This window comes from Octopus sinensis, linkage group LG17, assembly GCF_006345805.1.
Source record: "Octopus sinensis linkage group LG17, ASM634580v1, whole genome shotgun sequence".
Lineage (NCBI taxonomy): Eukaryota > Metazoa > Mollusca > Cephalopoda > Octopoda > Octopodidae > Octopus > Octopus sinensis.
The window spans coordinates 14,085,693-14,102,253 of NC_043013.1; the positions used below are offsets into that span (position 1 = coordinate 14,085,693).

Sequence of the window (16,561 nt, forward strand, 5' to 3'; positions counted from 1 at the left end):
CATAGTGTCCAGCTAGATTGACAATAAACATTGCAAGTACAGTATAGCAAATATATACATACACCCCACTATATATTCACACACACACATACAAATACGTACACACACACACACACACACACACATGCAAATACGTACACATACACACACACATACAAATACGTACACGCACACACATAAATATAATAATAATGATGACGATGACGATGACGACGATGCAGAAAGCAGTGTCACTGAAAGACAAATGTGAGTTTCAGGAGAGGAATCAAAACAGAACATAATAAAACTAGATCTCAGACACTGTAAGTTACCTTGATCTCACCATCCCCTAAAGTCTAAATTATTATTATTATTATTATTATTATTATTATTCAGTAATATATTTTTTATATCGTGCTTTTACTTCACTACCGAGCGCAGCTCTGTGTGCCTTGGGTATGTGCTGTGATTTGTTGTGATGCTCTGATGGTTATTGTATGGAAAGTGTTCTGCGTAGGATGTGTGCAGTGCCTAGTAGTGCAATTTTCTGTATGTTATATGTGTTTGTAAGTCCTGGTGTTTTTGTTATGTATTTGTCTGAATATTTTTTTATCATGCCTAATGCACCTATTATGATAGGAATTGTTTCTGTTTTTAGATTCCACATTCTGGTTACCTCTATTTCCAGGTCTTTGTATTTTGAAAGTTTCTCCATTTCTTTTAGAGACACGTTGTCATCCGCTAGTATTGATACATCAATTAGAAAACATTTTTTTTTCTTCATGATCTCTGACAACTATATCTGGTCTGTTGGCCTTAATTTCTCTATCTGTGTGTATTGGCATATCCCAGAGTATGGTTGCTTTCTCGTTTTCTGTGACCTTTTCTGGTGTGTGCCTATACCATCTTTTTTCTGTTGTTATTCCATAATGTTGGCATAGTTTCTAGTGTATATAGGTCCCAACTCTGTCGTGTCTGTGAATATATTCCTTCTTAGCTAGGACTGGGCAGCCAGAGATAATATGATTTATTGTTTCTTGTCCATCTCTACATATTCTGCAGTTACTTGTTATATTTCTTTTCATTACATGTTTTTGGTAATTTCTGGTGGGGATATTATTATTATTATTATTATTATTATTATTATTATTATTATTATTATTATTATTATTATCATCATCATTATTATTATTATCATTAATAATAATACTAATAATAATAATAATAATAATAATAATAATAATAATAATAATAATATAATAATATCGTTAGCACACCAAGAAAATTGCTTAATGGCATTTCATCTGTCTCTATGTTCTGAGTTCAAATTCTGCTGAGGTCGACATTGCCTTTCATGCTTTCAGGGTCGATAATATAAGTACCAGGTGAGTACTGGGGTTGATGCAATCGATTATCCCCCCCCCCCCACATCTTAGACCTTGTGCCTATAGTAGAGAGGATTATTATTACTATTATGTGGCATATGTGTGTAGACACACACATGCACACATACATACACACACACGATAATATGTGTGTATGTATGTACATACAATACATATATAAAACATTTGGGGCAAATATGAAATCGTCACCAGTTTAACACAAATATGTTTTACCACATTTACAATAAGGTGACTGGAAATTTAGATGAATGTATGAGAGAAGACATTTTCTATTTTTCCTATGTTGTATTGGATATGACCATCCGATGAGAAACTACAGAATGTTACATTGATTTAGTTGCATGCAGTTTCTGTAGATATGTGAAGATAAGATAGACATAGAGAGAGGGGAAGAGAGAATTAATGCAAGTGTCAGCTGTCCCAGTGTACTTAAGCTAGTATAGAATAGGTTGTTGTTGTGCAGTCTCTTCATATTTGGTGAAACTGGTTGATGAATTCAATACATATTGAATAGAACTTGTCGTGAATGCATGGCTGCCTTAAGCTCTTTGTTCAAATGTTTTACTACTTTCAGATATTTCTGCCTCCTTCATTGGCTCATCTAAAGCTTGAGTTATTTGAGTTCAGCAAGTTTGATTCGTTAGTTTTGATGACGTAGGCATTCACTTGGAACATCCGCATTTTTGTTCATGAAAATTTAAAAAAAAGTATGAGTCTTTCATTGAAATTGAGGTCAAAGTCTGTTACATATATATATATATATATATATATTATAGATATACATGCATAATGTACTTATATGCAGGGATATACATACATACACATTTTTCTCTCCTTGTTTCTTTCTGTGTCCCTTTCTGTAGAAGAGCGTAGGCTCAAAACATAAAAGACTTTTTCTATTCCTGAGCGTTATACTAATACATCTGTTTGTTTTGTACACCACCTGTCTTTGTCTTTTGTTTCTTTGTGAACTCTCCCTACATACATACACACATGCATATATACATATACATGCACACACACACATATCTACATACACACACACACACACATATATATATATATAAGAAAAAAAATATATATATATTTATATATATATACACATATACATACATACAATACACACATACACACATATTATGTGAGCATGTGACTGACCAGGCAATCAGATGTTGTTACACATCATAGGTCATAATGTACTTTGCATTGCTTTTGCATTTTGAATGATACCATACCACTGGCTGGGTAAGCAGGTTAACATTGCGCCCTGATCAAAAGAGGGCACTGGAACAATGCGAAATGAAGTGTTTTGCTGAAAAACACAACATACTGCCTAGTCTTGGAATCAAACCTATAATCTAGCGATTGTGAGGGCAATGCCCAAACCACTAGGCCATGCGCCTTCACAAGCATACACACGCATGCATGCACAAACACACATTCTTTTATTACTTTACTTGCTTCAGTCATTTGGCTGTGGCCATGCTGGAGCACCACCTTGTGGGGTTTTAGTTGAACAAATTGACTCCAGAACTTATTTTTTAAAGCTTAGTACTTATTTCAACAGACCCTTTTGCCGAACTTCTAAGTAATGGGGACGTAAACGAACCAACACACACACACACACATATACGATGGGTTTCTTTCAGTTTCTGCCTACCAAATCCACTTGTGAGGCTTTGGTTGGCCCAAGGCTAAAGTAGAAAGCACTCGCCCAAAGTGCCAAGCGTGGGACTGAACCTGGACACATATGGTTGGGAAGCAAGCTTTTTAACATACAAAAACACCTGTGCCTATGAACATATACTCATTTACTTGTTTCAGTCATTTCACCGCGGCCATGCTGGAGCACCGCCTTTAGTCAAGCAAATCGACCCCAGGGCTTATTCTTTGTAAGCCTAGTACTTATTCTATCGGTCTCTTTTACCGACCCACTAAGTTACGGGGACGTAAACACACCAACATCGGTTGTCAAGCGATGTTGGGGGGGGGGACAAACAGATACACACACACACACACATATATATATATATATATATATATATACATACACATATACATATATATGACAGGCTTCTTTCAGTTTCCGTCTACCAAATCCACTCACAAGGTTTTTGTCGGCCCGAGGCTATAGTAGAAGACACTTGCCCAAGGTGCTATGCAGTGGGACTGAACCCAGAACCATGTGGTTCGTAAAGAAGCTACTTACCACACAGCCACTCCTTTGCCTATATGTATTTGTTTTGCAAAAATTTTGATGTGAAATTGTGTGTTCAAACAGGCATTGTTAAATTTGAGGAGTCATCTTTTGCCAGTTGAACTCACACTATTTATTTGATGTTCACTTCACCTCTTTTACTATTATTAGTCTATTTGTCAAAGTTCTTTCATCACACATTCTGTGACATCTTCAGCAACTTTTTGTCCCACATATTCTCTCGTCCTGCCTGCTCCATTTCTTCTTTCTGAGGCATATATATATATATATATATATATATATATATATATACATACATCATTTTGTTCATGTTTTTTTGACGTCCTGTACCCATATGTACATGTATATATACATGTATATGTAGGCATGTACATGTATGTGTGTATATGTGCATATATTTATATATATCATCATCATCATCGTTTAACGTCTGCTTTCCATCTAGCATGAGTTGGATGGTTCGACTGGGGTCTGGGAAGCCAGGAGGCTGCACCAGGCTCCAGTCTGATCTGCCGAAGGAGGCCAATGCAGAGACTATAAAACAGTTTAGGCCGATATCCTTATTGAATGTGGAAGGCAAGATCTTTATGGGAATTCTGTCGAGGAGAACAGTGACATATTTACAGAATAATGGATCTGTTGATGAATCTGTTCAAAAGGCCAGAATCCCCAGGATCCCTGGATTCATTGAACACTGTTTTTTGATTTGGAAAGCAATCCAGGATGCCAAACAGAACAAGAAAAGTCTGTACGTGGTATGGCTTCACCTAGCTAATGCATATGTCTCAGTGCCACACGAATTACTGATAAGAGCCATGGACCACTTCCACATTCCTGACAAAGTGATCAAAACAATGAGGATGTACTATGACAGTTTCGAAATGAGGTTTACAGCTGGAGATTTTACAACAGATTGGCACTGATTGGAGATTGGCATTGCTGCTGCTAGCTGTACAATATCTGTCATCTGGTTTATCTTAGTCATGGAAATGATTTTGAAAGGTGTAGATTTTTCGGAACAAATCGCCCATGTACAATCGCCTAAGAAAGTTTTTATGGATAATGTGACACGGCATTCTTTCGATACGAGTCCCATTTACATCACGTGTATTTGTTTACATTTAAAGAAGAAGATCGTCACTTTCCGTAAAACTTTAATTTTTTTATATATGTAGGTTTAGGGTTAGGGTTAGGGTTAAGGGTTGGAGGAAGGGTATCTTTTTTCTTCAGAAATGTAAATAAACCCACGTGGGTTTATAATTGGCAGTTATGTTACTAGTACCGAAAGATCGCCATGTGACACTTCTAGCTACAGATAAACAAATCATGCAGAATACCCTCTTGAGACTCGACGAACATGTGAGGTGGTCAAGGATGCAGTTCAGAGCAAAAGTAGCTGCGTTGTCTGACATCTGTTAAGGGAGTACAGAAGGAATTTAAGTTTCGAATAGCTGAAGAAAGCATTCCAACAGTCAAAGAAAACCCCGTCAAGAGCTTGGGGTGAGTATATGCTGGAACATTGTCAGACAGAAGTCGCGGGATGGAAATTACGAAACAGGCCGAGGCTGGATTATCAGCGATTGATAACTCAAAGTTACCAGATAACTATAAAATTTTGAGCATGGTAGAAATAAAACCAGTTTCTTGCACATAAATTTTAATGACAGAATCTTATGTGGACCCTGGTTGAGGACCACTGCTTTAGACTATATCCCAAGTCAACTTGTATGCCAGAAAATATGGTATGTATGTATGTATGTATGTATGTATGCATGTATATATTTATGTCAATGCGTGTGGTACATATCTGTGTTGCGTATATCTATGTAAGCATCCCATCTGTGTCTGTGTTTGTATATGCACGTGCATGTGTGTATGTGTGTGTGAAGCAATTATAAGTAAGGAATGTTTTGTCCTCTACTACACCCCTCCTCCCCAAACAAACACTCCAAACCCTGCACCTATCAACCTCACCCTTCCGCCCTGGTTTCATCACCTCCTCCTTTCTCCCTGAAGCAGGAGTGAGAGAGAGAGAGAGGAGGGGGAAAGAAAGGAGAGGAAGGAGACACAGAGAGGGAGGAGAGAGAGAGAGTGAACTTGTCTCTATAATGGCAAGATAATTGTTATTGGAGTGGTGGAGATGGATTAATCTGTTGCTTAGAAGCACCACAACACTATTACTACGGCTTTTGCTACTGTCAGCCACCACCACCACCACAACTATAATTGCAACCACTACCATCAGTACTATGACTACAGTTACTACCACTATTATCCACTAACTACCATCACCTCTACTACAACCCACCACCACCACCACCACCACCACCACCACTACTACTACTACTACTACTACTACTACTACTACTACTAGCCACCACCACTACCACTACTAGCCACCACCACTAGTTGTACAATCTACTACTGGTGCTCTAGCTACTGACCTTCACCTTTGTTTCTATTTTTCAAATGTTGTTTAGCCCCAAGAAAAGACCTGATTTGAGCAGATCTGTAATGAAAAACATTCAGTCAGTGACCATCTCATCATTTTAGTATTTTAGGAGTGTCGATATGTATTTGTCTCCTCCCTTCAAATTTTAGGCCTTGTGCCTATAGGAGAAAGGATTATTATTATTATTATTATTATTATTTAGGCGGCAAGCTGGCAGAATTGTTAGGACGCAGGGGGGCAAAATGCTTCACAACATTTTATCCATCTTTATGTTCTGAGTTCAAATACAGCCGAGGTCAACTTTGCCTTTCATCCTTTTGGGGTTCATGTAATTGAATAGTTCCCTCCCCTACAAAATTTCAGGTCTTGTGCATTTAGTAGAAAGGATTATTACTATTATTATTACTGTCAACATCATCATTGTTATCATTGCTATTTCATGGCTCAGTGGTTAGAGCATCGGGCTTACAATTGTGAGGTTGTGAGTTCGATTCCTGGACCAGGCTGTGTGTTGTGTTCTTTGAGCAAGACACTTTATTTCAAGCTGTTCCAGTTCGCTCAGCTGTAGAAATGAGTTGCGACATCACTGGTGCCAAGCTGTATTGGCCTTTGCTGTTCCCTTCGATAACATCGGTGGCACTGAGAGGGGAGACCAGTAGGTATGGGTAACTGCTGGTCTTCCACAAACAACCTAGGAGAGGAACTTTCAAAGTGCAATATCATGGTCATTTGTGACTGAAGAGGGTCTTTACCCTTTACTCTGTTTTGTCAGTTATGACAAAAGAAGTTATGTCGTAGATTCATCTGCAAGTTTTGAAGATAGGTAATTTCTTCCGTGGACAAGTGCCTCATCAAATTCTTCAAGTACCTATTTTTTTACTACCCACAAGGGGCTAAACACAGAGAGGAGACAAACAAGGACAGACAAACGGATTAAGTCGATTATATTGACCCCAGTGCGTAACTGGTACTTAATTTATCAACCCCGAAAGGATGAAAAGCAAAGTCGACCTCGGTGGAATTTGAACTCAGAATGTAGTGGCAGACGAAATGTGGGTTTTGCTTGGGGTTTTCCCTAAATTATTCTAGGTTCTCCTTCTAATTGGGAAACTTTTCATGTTGAAATCATTCTTATAGTAAATCTTTTGTTTTCATTGATTTGTTTTCCCTCCATGTAACCCCACTCCCTCTGCACTACTATTTATAGGCTTGTATTGTTCTCAGTGTCTTGGGCCTTTGTGGGTCAAAACAAATTATCATCATCATCATCCTCATCATCATCATTATTATTATTATTATTATTATTATTATTATTATTATTATTATTATTATTATTATTATTATTACTATTAATAATAGTTCTTTTAAGACAGTGGAACAATTTGAAAGGGATTTGGTTGTTGTTTCTAACAAATTGAATGACTATTGAAGTGGTTTCACTCCTTGGGTTAAATTCCCCCACCACATGTTGTAGTTATAATTGTTCCAGGGTGAGTTTGATATATATGTGTGTGTGTATGTATGTATGTGTGTGTGTGTGCATGTGTGTATGTGAAAGTGAGAGGGAAGAGAAACAAGAAAGAGAAGGGTAGAGAGAAAGAAAGAGAGTTCAAAACTGACCAGGTTCATGCTAAATCAACTGTGTCCCCTCCAACATTCGAGTTGTAATAATAATAATCATCACCATCATCATCAACAACAACAGTTGAGAATGCAACAACAAAAACTACAAATTTTCCATAAGATCAATCCCTGGGAAAAATAAAAAAGGGTATTCCATGACAATGACACCCTACCTCAGCTCCATCCAACCATTACCCGCCCCTGACTCATTTCCACCACACCCTGCTATATGTTCAAATAATATTTGTTATCAATCTGGCAGCACTCCCCCCTCCCAACCCACCCCCACCCTTAATTCACTTCCTTGAAAGGTTAAGCAACACAAAAAAAATGAAAGACTTTGGATTTGACCTTTTGAGAGGTTTGTCCTTTTAAGACATGTGAATCTATCTCCATAACTATTTCCTTTTATGCCCACCCACATAAAGCACACCCCAAGCCTATTTGCATGTGTGTGTGTGTGTGTGTGTGTGTGTGTGTGTGTGCAGGCATGTGTGTATCATCATCATTTTCATCATCTACTGCTGCATCTTCGTCATCATCTTCATCGTCATTATCATCATCATCATCATCATCGTTGCCGTTGTCATTGTCATCATCATCTTTATTGTTGGCATCAATGTCATCATTGCTGTAGTCATCACAATCATCATCATTATGATTGTCATCATCAACATCAGTAATCATTACCATCGTTGTCATCATCATCATCATCATCATGGCTGTTGCCATCATCGTGGTTTTAATGTCCACTTTTAGCATGCTTAATGTGTGTGTGTGTGTGTGTGTGTGTGTGTGTGTGTGTTATTTAAAACAGCTTGGCTTGGTTCCATGCAACTTAAAGTTTCACGCTCATCGTATACAGACCTAGCTCATTCAGGCCCAGTACACTGAATGAAGAGATATAGGAAGTCCAAGCTGGTTACTGGAAACAGGGGGCTACAATTGGTCAAGGCAGGTCAAATGGTGTTGTTAGAAATGAGATTGGCACTTCAGCGATACTGGAAAGGAGAATTTCTTGACCTGTTGGGCTGGACAGGAAGCTGGTGACACCTTGGTGGGAACTTGGAGGCCAACAGAAACATGACCAGTAAGAGCGTGTGTGGATGTCGGTGTCAGATGTCTGTGCATGGTGTGTCAGATTTGTGTGTTTGTCTCCGACATTGGTTGACAAGTGGTGTTGGTTTGTTTATGTTCCCGTAATTCAGTAATTCTGCAAAATAGACTGACAGAATAAATGCCAGACTTAATAATAACATGTCCAGTAAGTAAGACACACACACACACACACACATATATATATATATATATATATATATATATATTATATATATATATAAATAGATGTGTGTATTTTTCCTTGTTAACAATTAACATGGAAAAAAATATATAAATAGTTACCAGGGTAGCAAAAAATCACACGAGTAAAAAGGTTGTAACTCCTTGTTTTTAAAGGTAGATACTTTGGGTTTACGTGAAATTTTTTGTACTAACACTAAAAATCTCTTACAAATTATCTCTTCACATAATAACAACCTGTTAAATATTAATACATTTACTAGTACTAACATTAATTTAGCTAATATCATCCATCCCTCTAGAAATATTAATAACAAGGTTATTTTATCTGAAGTCAATTCCAACAGAATCAAGTTTATGTCAGATAACTCTAAAATTAAAAATTCAATATACCAGTGTAAAATTACTACTCATAATCAAGTATATTTTTATATTGGAAGCATGTCTTTACAGTTATCTAGAAGGATTTCTAACCATTACTCGACATTTAGAGATAGGAATAAACATAACAGTACAGGGCTCAGTAAATTAATTTGGGATCTAAAAGACCACAATAAACAGTTTAATTTAGATTGGTTGATTCTCTCAATCTCGATACCTTATGACAAAGGCAAGGAATTCTGTCTTCTCTGTAATTCTGAACTATTTCTCATTATTTTTTCTAAAAATCCCCTAGTAAACACGGTTATAGAGTGTGCATACCGATGTAAACACTGGCAAAAACACACCTTTAGTTCATATAAGTGATCTCTATCATTATATATAATTTAAACATTAATTTTCTTTTTATATTTCACATTCACTAAATATATATTTGCCTAATATATAAGGTTTTTTTTAATATACATATAGTCATATACTTCTCATTTATTTAGTTTTTCTTTAATTTATCCCTCCTCTTTCTATAGGCTACTTCTGACGTTATATCATATAACATTTTTTCAAATAATATTAATAGCATTCAGTTAATCACTATACATATCCATCATTTTCTGTTAAAATGTCTTATTGACGAGTTTCATTTCTTCACTCCCCTGAAGAGAAGATTACATTGTTTTACACCATTTTATTCCTTTGGAATAATATCAGTGATGTCTTTGAAACATGTGTCGGAAGTAAAAGAATTTGAATAACACCTGCGTTAAACTCCATTTATTTATTTATATATTATACAAAAAAAAACACGTATATAAGACATATATATATACATATATATGTCTTATATATATATATATATATATATATATGTATGTATGCATTGACTATATATTATTCACCTTCATCAATCCACCACTGGGAAAGTTTACCACAAGGAAACTATTACTGGTGAGATACTATGGATATATTTTCTTGGTAAACTTTCTTTGTGGTGAACTTTCCTCACGTCGAACTTTCTTCCTGGTGAATTGATGGCAGTGGACTTTCCCTGCAATGAATTGATGGTGGTGAACTTATTTGTAATCAAAAATAAGTACTAGAGTGAGTTTGTTCAACTAAATTGTTTGAAGTGGTGCTCCAGCATGGCTGAAGTCCAATGATTGAAACGAAAAATAAAAGATGAAAGATAAAGTAAATAAGATATTTATCTATTTACTTATTTATTTATTCATTCATTTATCTATTTTACAGCTTGTTGACGTTTTGAATCAAACAGCTCGCGGCAGACTACAAACTCGGAGGTCAAAGTTGAATGATGAAATTGACAAAGAACTGCGATTACGAGCAGGGGCAGAGAATCTCTTCAGGTGGGTTGTTTTCAGTTTAATTTGCATCCTGATGGTGGACTCCCATTAGTATTGGGGTTACCATCATACTCATTGTCGTGATTGGACCCCCATAAGTACTGGGGGTCATCATCATTCTCATTGTTGTCATTATTGCCATTGCCATTGTTGTCATAGCAGTTTCCATCACCAGCATCCTCCTCCCCTTAATGCCGAGATCAACTTTGACTTTCATCCTTTGGGGTAATAAAATAAGTACCAGTTGCGCACTGGGGTCGATATAATCAACTAGCCACCTGCCCTCAAATTTCAGGCCTTGTGGTCTACAATAGAAATGATTATTATTATTATTATTATTGTTATTCTCATCATCATCTTCTCCATCACTGCCACCACTCCAAATCCTGCAATTGTGGGCCAACAGTGGAGGAGGGGAAGCTTGTATGTCATCACGTAGCCTGCTAGAAATAGCAGCTAAATCTTCAAATCACACATTACTGTATCTAAGAGGAAGACAGGATGGTTGTCATGGCTGGAAATCTGTCATCACTGGTCTGCTCAGTCAGGACTTGCCTATAACCACCAACACCACTACAGCTTCCACCACCATTGCACTTACAATACCACTATGAATACCACCACCACCACCACCACCACCACCACCACCACCTCAACCACAACCATCATAAAATGTAACCTCTGCCACCATCACTATATGCCACCTTTAACCCCCCCCACACACCACCACCACCACTGCACACCACAAGAAGTGGAGGTGAGAGAGGAGAGAAAGAAAGAAACATTTATTTTTCTTGCTGTTTAAACCTAGGTCAGTCTTCATCCTGCAAAACTATTATCAAATATATTCCAGCCATGACTGTCCTGTCTTTTCTTTTCTTAGGTCCATGTTATCCAAAATATCTTCTCTGATTTAAGACAAAAGTGGGATTTCAAGGAAATTTCATTGCTCATTGTAGAAACCCCTTCATAGCTCGATATACGAATTGTTGATGTTGATGTTGATGTTGCATTGGTCGTCATCATCGTCATTTTAACGTCCACACTATAGTAGAAGACATTTGCCCAAGGTGCCACACAGTGAGACTGAACCTGGAACCAGGTGGTTGGTAAGCAAGCTACTTACCACACACCCACTCCTACGCCTATTTACCATATATATATATATAAGGCATTGATCAGTTCAGGGTTATTGAGAGCAGTGTTTGAAGTGTTGCACAGGGGGATAGAACTCAAAACCTTGTTTTGGGAAGCATGCTTCTTAATCATGTAGCTATGCTTGTACCTATTTGATAATAATAAGAGGAAGTGTAAATTAATTGTAGAAATGTTGCCCAGGTCTTTAGACTGAGTGGAATTATGTCACAGACTGAAGGAAGTGGACATATAATTGGATAACTGCCATATTGTAAATGATGGGGAAAAAAGGAAATATTTAAATTGTTTGTCACAAAGAAATGACAGATGTTATTATTTCAACACCTGTAATGTCTGGTGAGAGTACATAGTGTCTACGAGTGCATGTGTGTGTGTATGTAGAGACACACACATACACACACACACACACACACACCACACACACACACACACATACACACATACACACACACACACACACATTATCACTGTCATTTAACAGCTATCTTCATTGTAGCAACTGGAAAGGTGGGAGTTGGGGGTGACCTGTATCCCACCCCCCAGCCCCAACGATGTTTTATGAAGATGACATTTTTGGGTTTACTGCATAAACCTGGATAGGCTAACCTCCTCCACCCCCACTGATGTGCACATGTGTATTGGGTGGGGGTATGTGAGACAGACTCAAGGGGTGCTTCAGACAGCAGCATGGGTTGGATGGTTTCAACAGAATCTGATGACACAGCTCCTCCTCACCTCACAACTCCGCATCTGAGTTCCAATGTCTACTTTGGCATGGTTTCAACAATTGGATGCCCCTTCCTAATGCCAACCACTTTACAGAGTGTGGTAGGTGCTGTTATCGTGGCACTAGCACTAGTGGGGTTGCCAAGTTACTTGCAAGACCAAGAATAAGACCCTTCAAACAAGTAGGTATGTAGTAGTGAGGAAAGTGGTTGTAAGTGTGTGTGTGTGTGTGTGTGTGTGCGTGCGTCCGTGCACATGTGTGGTTATATATGAGGGGGGGCTGAATAGTTCGTGGCTTTGGGTAAAAGAAAATACAAGAAGATCAATTGATTATGACTTTGTTCAACATATTCCCCTCTCAGATTTACACACTTATTGCAGTAGTCCTTCAGTTTTTCTAAGCCCTGTAAAAGAACTTGGAAAGTTGGGCCTTCAATCAGGCCTTTTGTGATAACATTAAAGCCAGGAACTTTTCAGCACCCCCTTGTATATATACACATATATTGAGTTGTCCGGAAGGTTCATGCCGATTTATAGTAGCTTACCTTTCGACTTATTTTAGAACACGGTTGAGTCCATAAAATAGGATTTGACTACACCTCCATTTAGAGCACAGTTTAAGCTATCTTTTTGTGGAAGAAGGTTTATGTTCCTATAACCTGTGTTAATTCTGTAACCCTTTAATATGGATGATAAGAAAGTTCATTTTCGGCACTTGATGCTTTGGGAACCAGACAAAAATTGCTGCAGCTCGGCTGGGATGTGTTACCCCACCCTCCATATTCACCAGATATTGCTCCTTCGGATTTCCACTTATGCAGAATAGTCTTAATGGTAAAAGTTTCAATTCCTTGGATGATGTAAAAAGATACCTTGATGAATTCTTTGCCATGAAACCACCTCAATTCTGGTTAGAGGGTATTTTCAAGTTAAAGGAAAGATGGAGACGCATTGTGCAACAAAATGGTTCATATTTGGTTGATTAAAAACGTAAAGGCAAATATTTATTGACCTTTTTCTTTCCTTTAAAAATTGGCACAAACTTTCCGAACAACCCAATATATACATTTTTTCCCAGTGCATAGTACTGGCCCTGCATGTGTGCATTATTTAGAGGTTAGAGTGCACCTTTGCACCATTGTTTGCATTTTATTAATTTTATGATTCAACTGTAGTATATGTGAGTGTATGAGTGTGTGTGTGTGTGTGTGAGAAAGAGACTCTGTGTGTGGTGTGAATATGAGTGTGGGAATATGAGAGAAAGAAAGCGTGTGTGTGTGAGATACAAGTGTTAAAATGCGTGATGTGCTGATGTGTGTAATTGCATGGTAGTTAGAATGTGAGTGTGTGTTATTGCTGAGAATTCTGTCACCACTAAACACGCTGCCCACCTCCCGTCCCCCCACTGCTAACATTCTGTCCTTGTCTTATGTCATGTGACGATGTTTACATATTGCAACAATATGCATTTACAGTAAGTTCATTTGTTGTTGTTGTTGGTGGTGGTAGTGGGGTGGGGGCTGTTGAGTGACACCTGGTGCGCTTTTTGAGTTGTAATATACACACACACATGCACATATATATATATATATATATATATATATATATATACATACATATATATGAATGTAAGTGTGTGTGAGTGTTTCTGTGGAGAGAAAGAGAGAGTGGTGGAAGAGTTAGGTAAATAGTTGTATATATATAATATATATATATATATATATATATATATATACATACATATATATGAATGTAAGTGTGTGTGAGTGTTTCTGTGGAGAGAAAGAGAGAGTGGTGGAAGAGTTAGGTAAATAGTTGTATATATATATATATATATATATATCATCATCATCATCATCAGTTAACGTCCGCTTTCCATGCTAGCATGGGTTGGACGATTTGACTGAGGTCTGGCGAACCAGACTCCAATCTGATCTGGCAGAGTTTTTACAGCTGGATGCCCTTCATAACGCCAACCGCTCCGTGAGTGCATATATATAAATATATATGCAACTATTTAACTTTATCTATTTGTCTGTCTGTTTTTATGTATGTACCTATTTATGTATCTATCTATCTACCTAACTGCAGACTGATAGATTGATAGAAATATTTGTGAGAGTTTATATGAGTGAATGTGTGCATGCATATCTATTATATAAAATCCCTTCTGTCTGTCTGTGTGTCTTCTAGGATCTTGGGCATCCTCCATCCGATTGCGCTCAAATTTGATATGTAGATACCGATGGTATTAGGGCATGTATAAGTCTTGAAAAAATTACAAAAATCAATTCTAGGTGAGAATGCAATTGATAAAGCTGTGGGAATGTGCATTTGTACACGCAAGTACATCAGCTGTTGCAATTGATACTACGCATATGCAAAATAATGCACATGCAGTTTGTGCAAAAAAAGCTGGCTGGCTTGAAATAATGCCACAAAATGCAGCATATTTAAGAGACCAAAACAGTAAGATGCAAAAGAGATATTTTCTTCAAACTTGGCATGAAGGAAGGAAAAACAATTTGGTTTCTCAAGAAGTTTTTTTTTTTGCCTTAACTTTGTTTAACAAAACCAAAAATTTTAATGAAATAAGGCATACTTTAATTACTTTTTAATGAACAGAAAACACTGATTGCTTTTTATTCAGCAGATATGATTCAGCACCGTCCATTGGGCGGGGAGCGATTTGCTTGTATAGACACACACACACACACACACACATGCACACACACACACCACACACAAATATAAATGCTGGCAGAAACGTTAGCATGCCAGGCAAAATGCTTAGCAGTATTTCGTCTGCTGCCACGATCTGAGTTCAAATTCCGCCAAGGTTGACTTTGCCTTTCTTCCTTTCGGGGTCGATTAAATAAGTACCAGTTATGCACTGGGGTTGATGTAATCGACTTAGTCCATTTGTCTGTCTTTGTTTGCCCTCTCTGTGTTTAGCCCCTTGTGGGTAGTAAAGAAATATATAAATATAGATGTGCATTAATATCTGTATTTAAATATGAAACACACACACACAGATGCACACACATGGAAGGACTTACACGTGAACACACGCACAAACATGCACATCCCATGCACCCACACACATTTCTGACTTTATTCAATGTTGTCCACTAATGATCAGCAGGACATCTCTGACAGTATAAATAATATATCTGGATAATCTGGCATGACTCCAGAACTGAAGCTAACATGATCGCATAGTGACTAAATTACGAAAACACACATACACACATGTGGCTATGTGGTCAAGAAGCCTGCTTTGCAACTGTGTGGTTTCGGGTTCAGTCTCGTTGTGCAGTACTGCAGAAAAGTTTTTTCAACTATAGCCCTGGGCTGATCAATGTCTTGTGAGTGGATTTGATCAACGGAAACTGTACTGAAGCTCGTATTTGTTTAAATATATAAGTCAATGTGAGTGTGTGTCTTTGTGTCTGTGTTTGTCTGCCTCCCCACTACTTGACATCTGATACAGGTTTATTTACATCCCTGTAATTTTGCAGTTTGGCAAAAAAGAAGGATAAAATAAATACCAGATAAAAAAACAAAAAAACAACAACAAAGTACTGGGGTTGATATGTTTAACTGAAACATTTCAAGACGGTGCTCCAGCATGGCTATTTGACTCAAACAAGTAAAATAAAAATAGAAGATAACACACATATACACACACAAAACTGTTTAACCAATGGACTGCTTTGGGATGGTACTTTATTTTATCAACCCCAGAAGGATGGAGATTCAAAGTTGATTCTGGCAGGATTTGAACTCAGAAACGATGCTGATGATGATGATGATATACCGGTGAGCTGGCAGAAACATTAGCACGCCGGGCGAAATGCGTAGCCGTATTTCGTCTGCCATTACGTTCTGAGTTCAAATTTCGGGGTCGATAAATCAAGTACCAATTACGCACTGGGGTCAATGTAATCTGTCTGAC

General features: G+C 37.6%; 2 protein-coding genes across 7 annotated transcripts in view; both read left to right on the plus strand.

Annotated features, from left to right (window-relative positions):
- Nucleotides 1-16,561, plus strand: part of LOC115221048 (transient receptor potential cation channel subfamily M member 2-like) — a 706,843-nt gene that overhangs the window by 378,708 nt on the left and 311,574 nt on the right. The gene's annotated exons all lie outside the window — the stretch shown is intronic.
- The window catches only part of LOC115221098 (rhophilin-2-B), a 109,863-nt gene that overhangs the window by 54,446 nt on the left and 38,856 nt on the right, over nucleotides 1-16,561 (plus strand). For both annotated transcript variants that reach the window (XM_029791313.2, XM_029791314.2), the window contains exon 2: nucleotides 10,607-10,722. In XM_029791313.2, coding sequence (XP_029647173.1) covers nucleotides 10,607-10,722 — 116 coding nt within the window. The remainder of the gene's footprint in view (nucleotides 1-10,606; nucleotides 10,723-16,561) is intronic.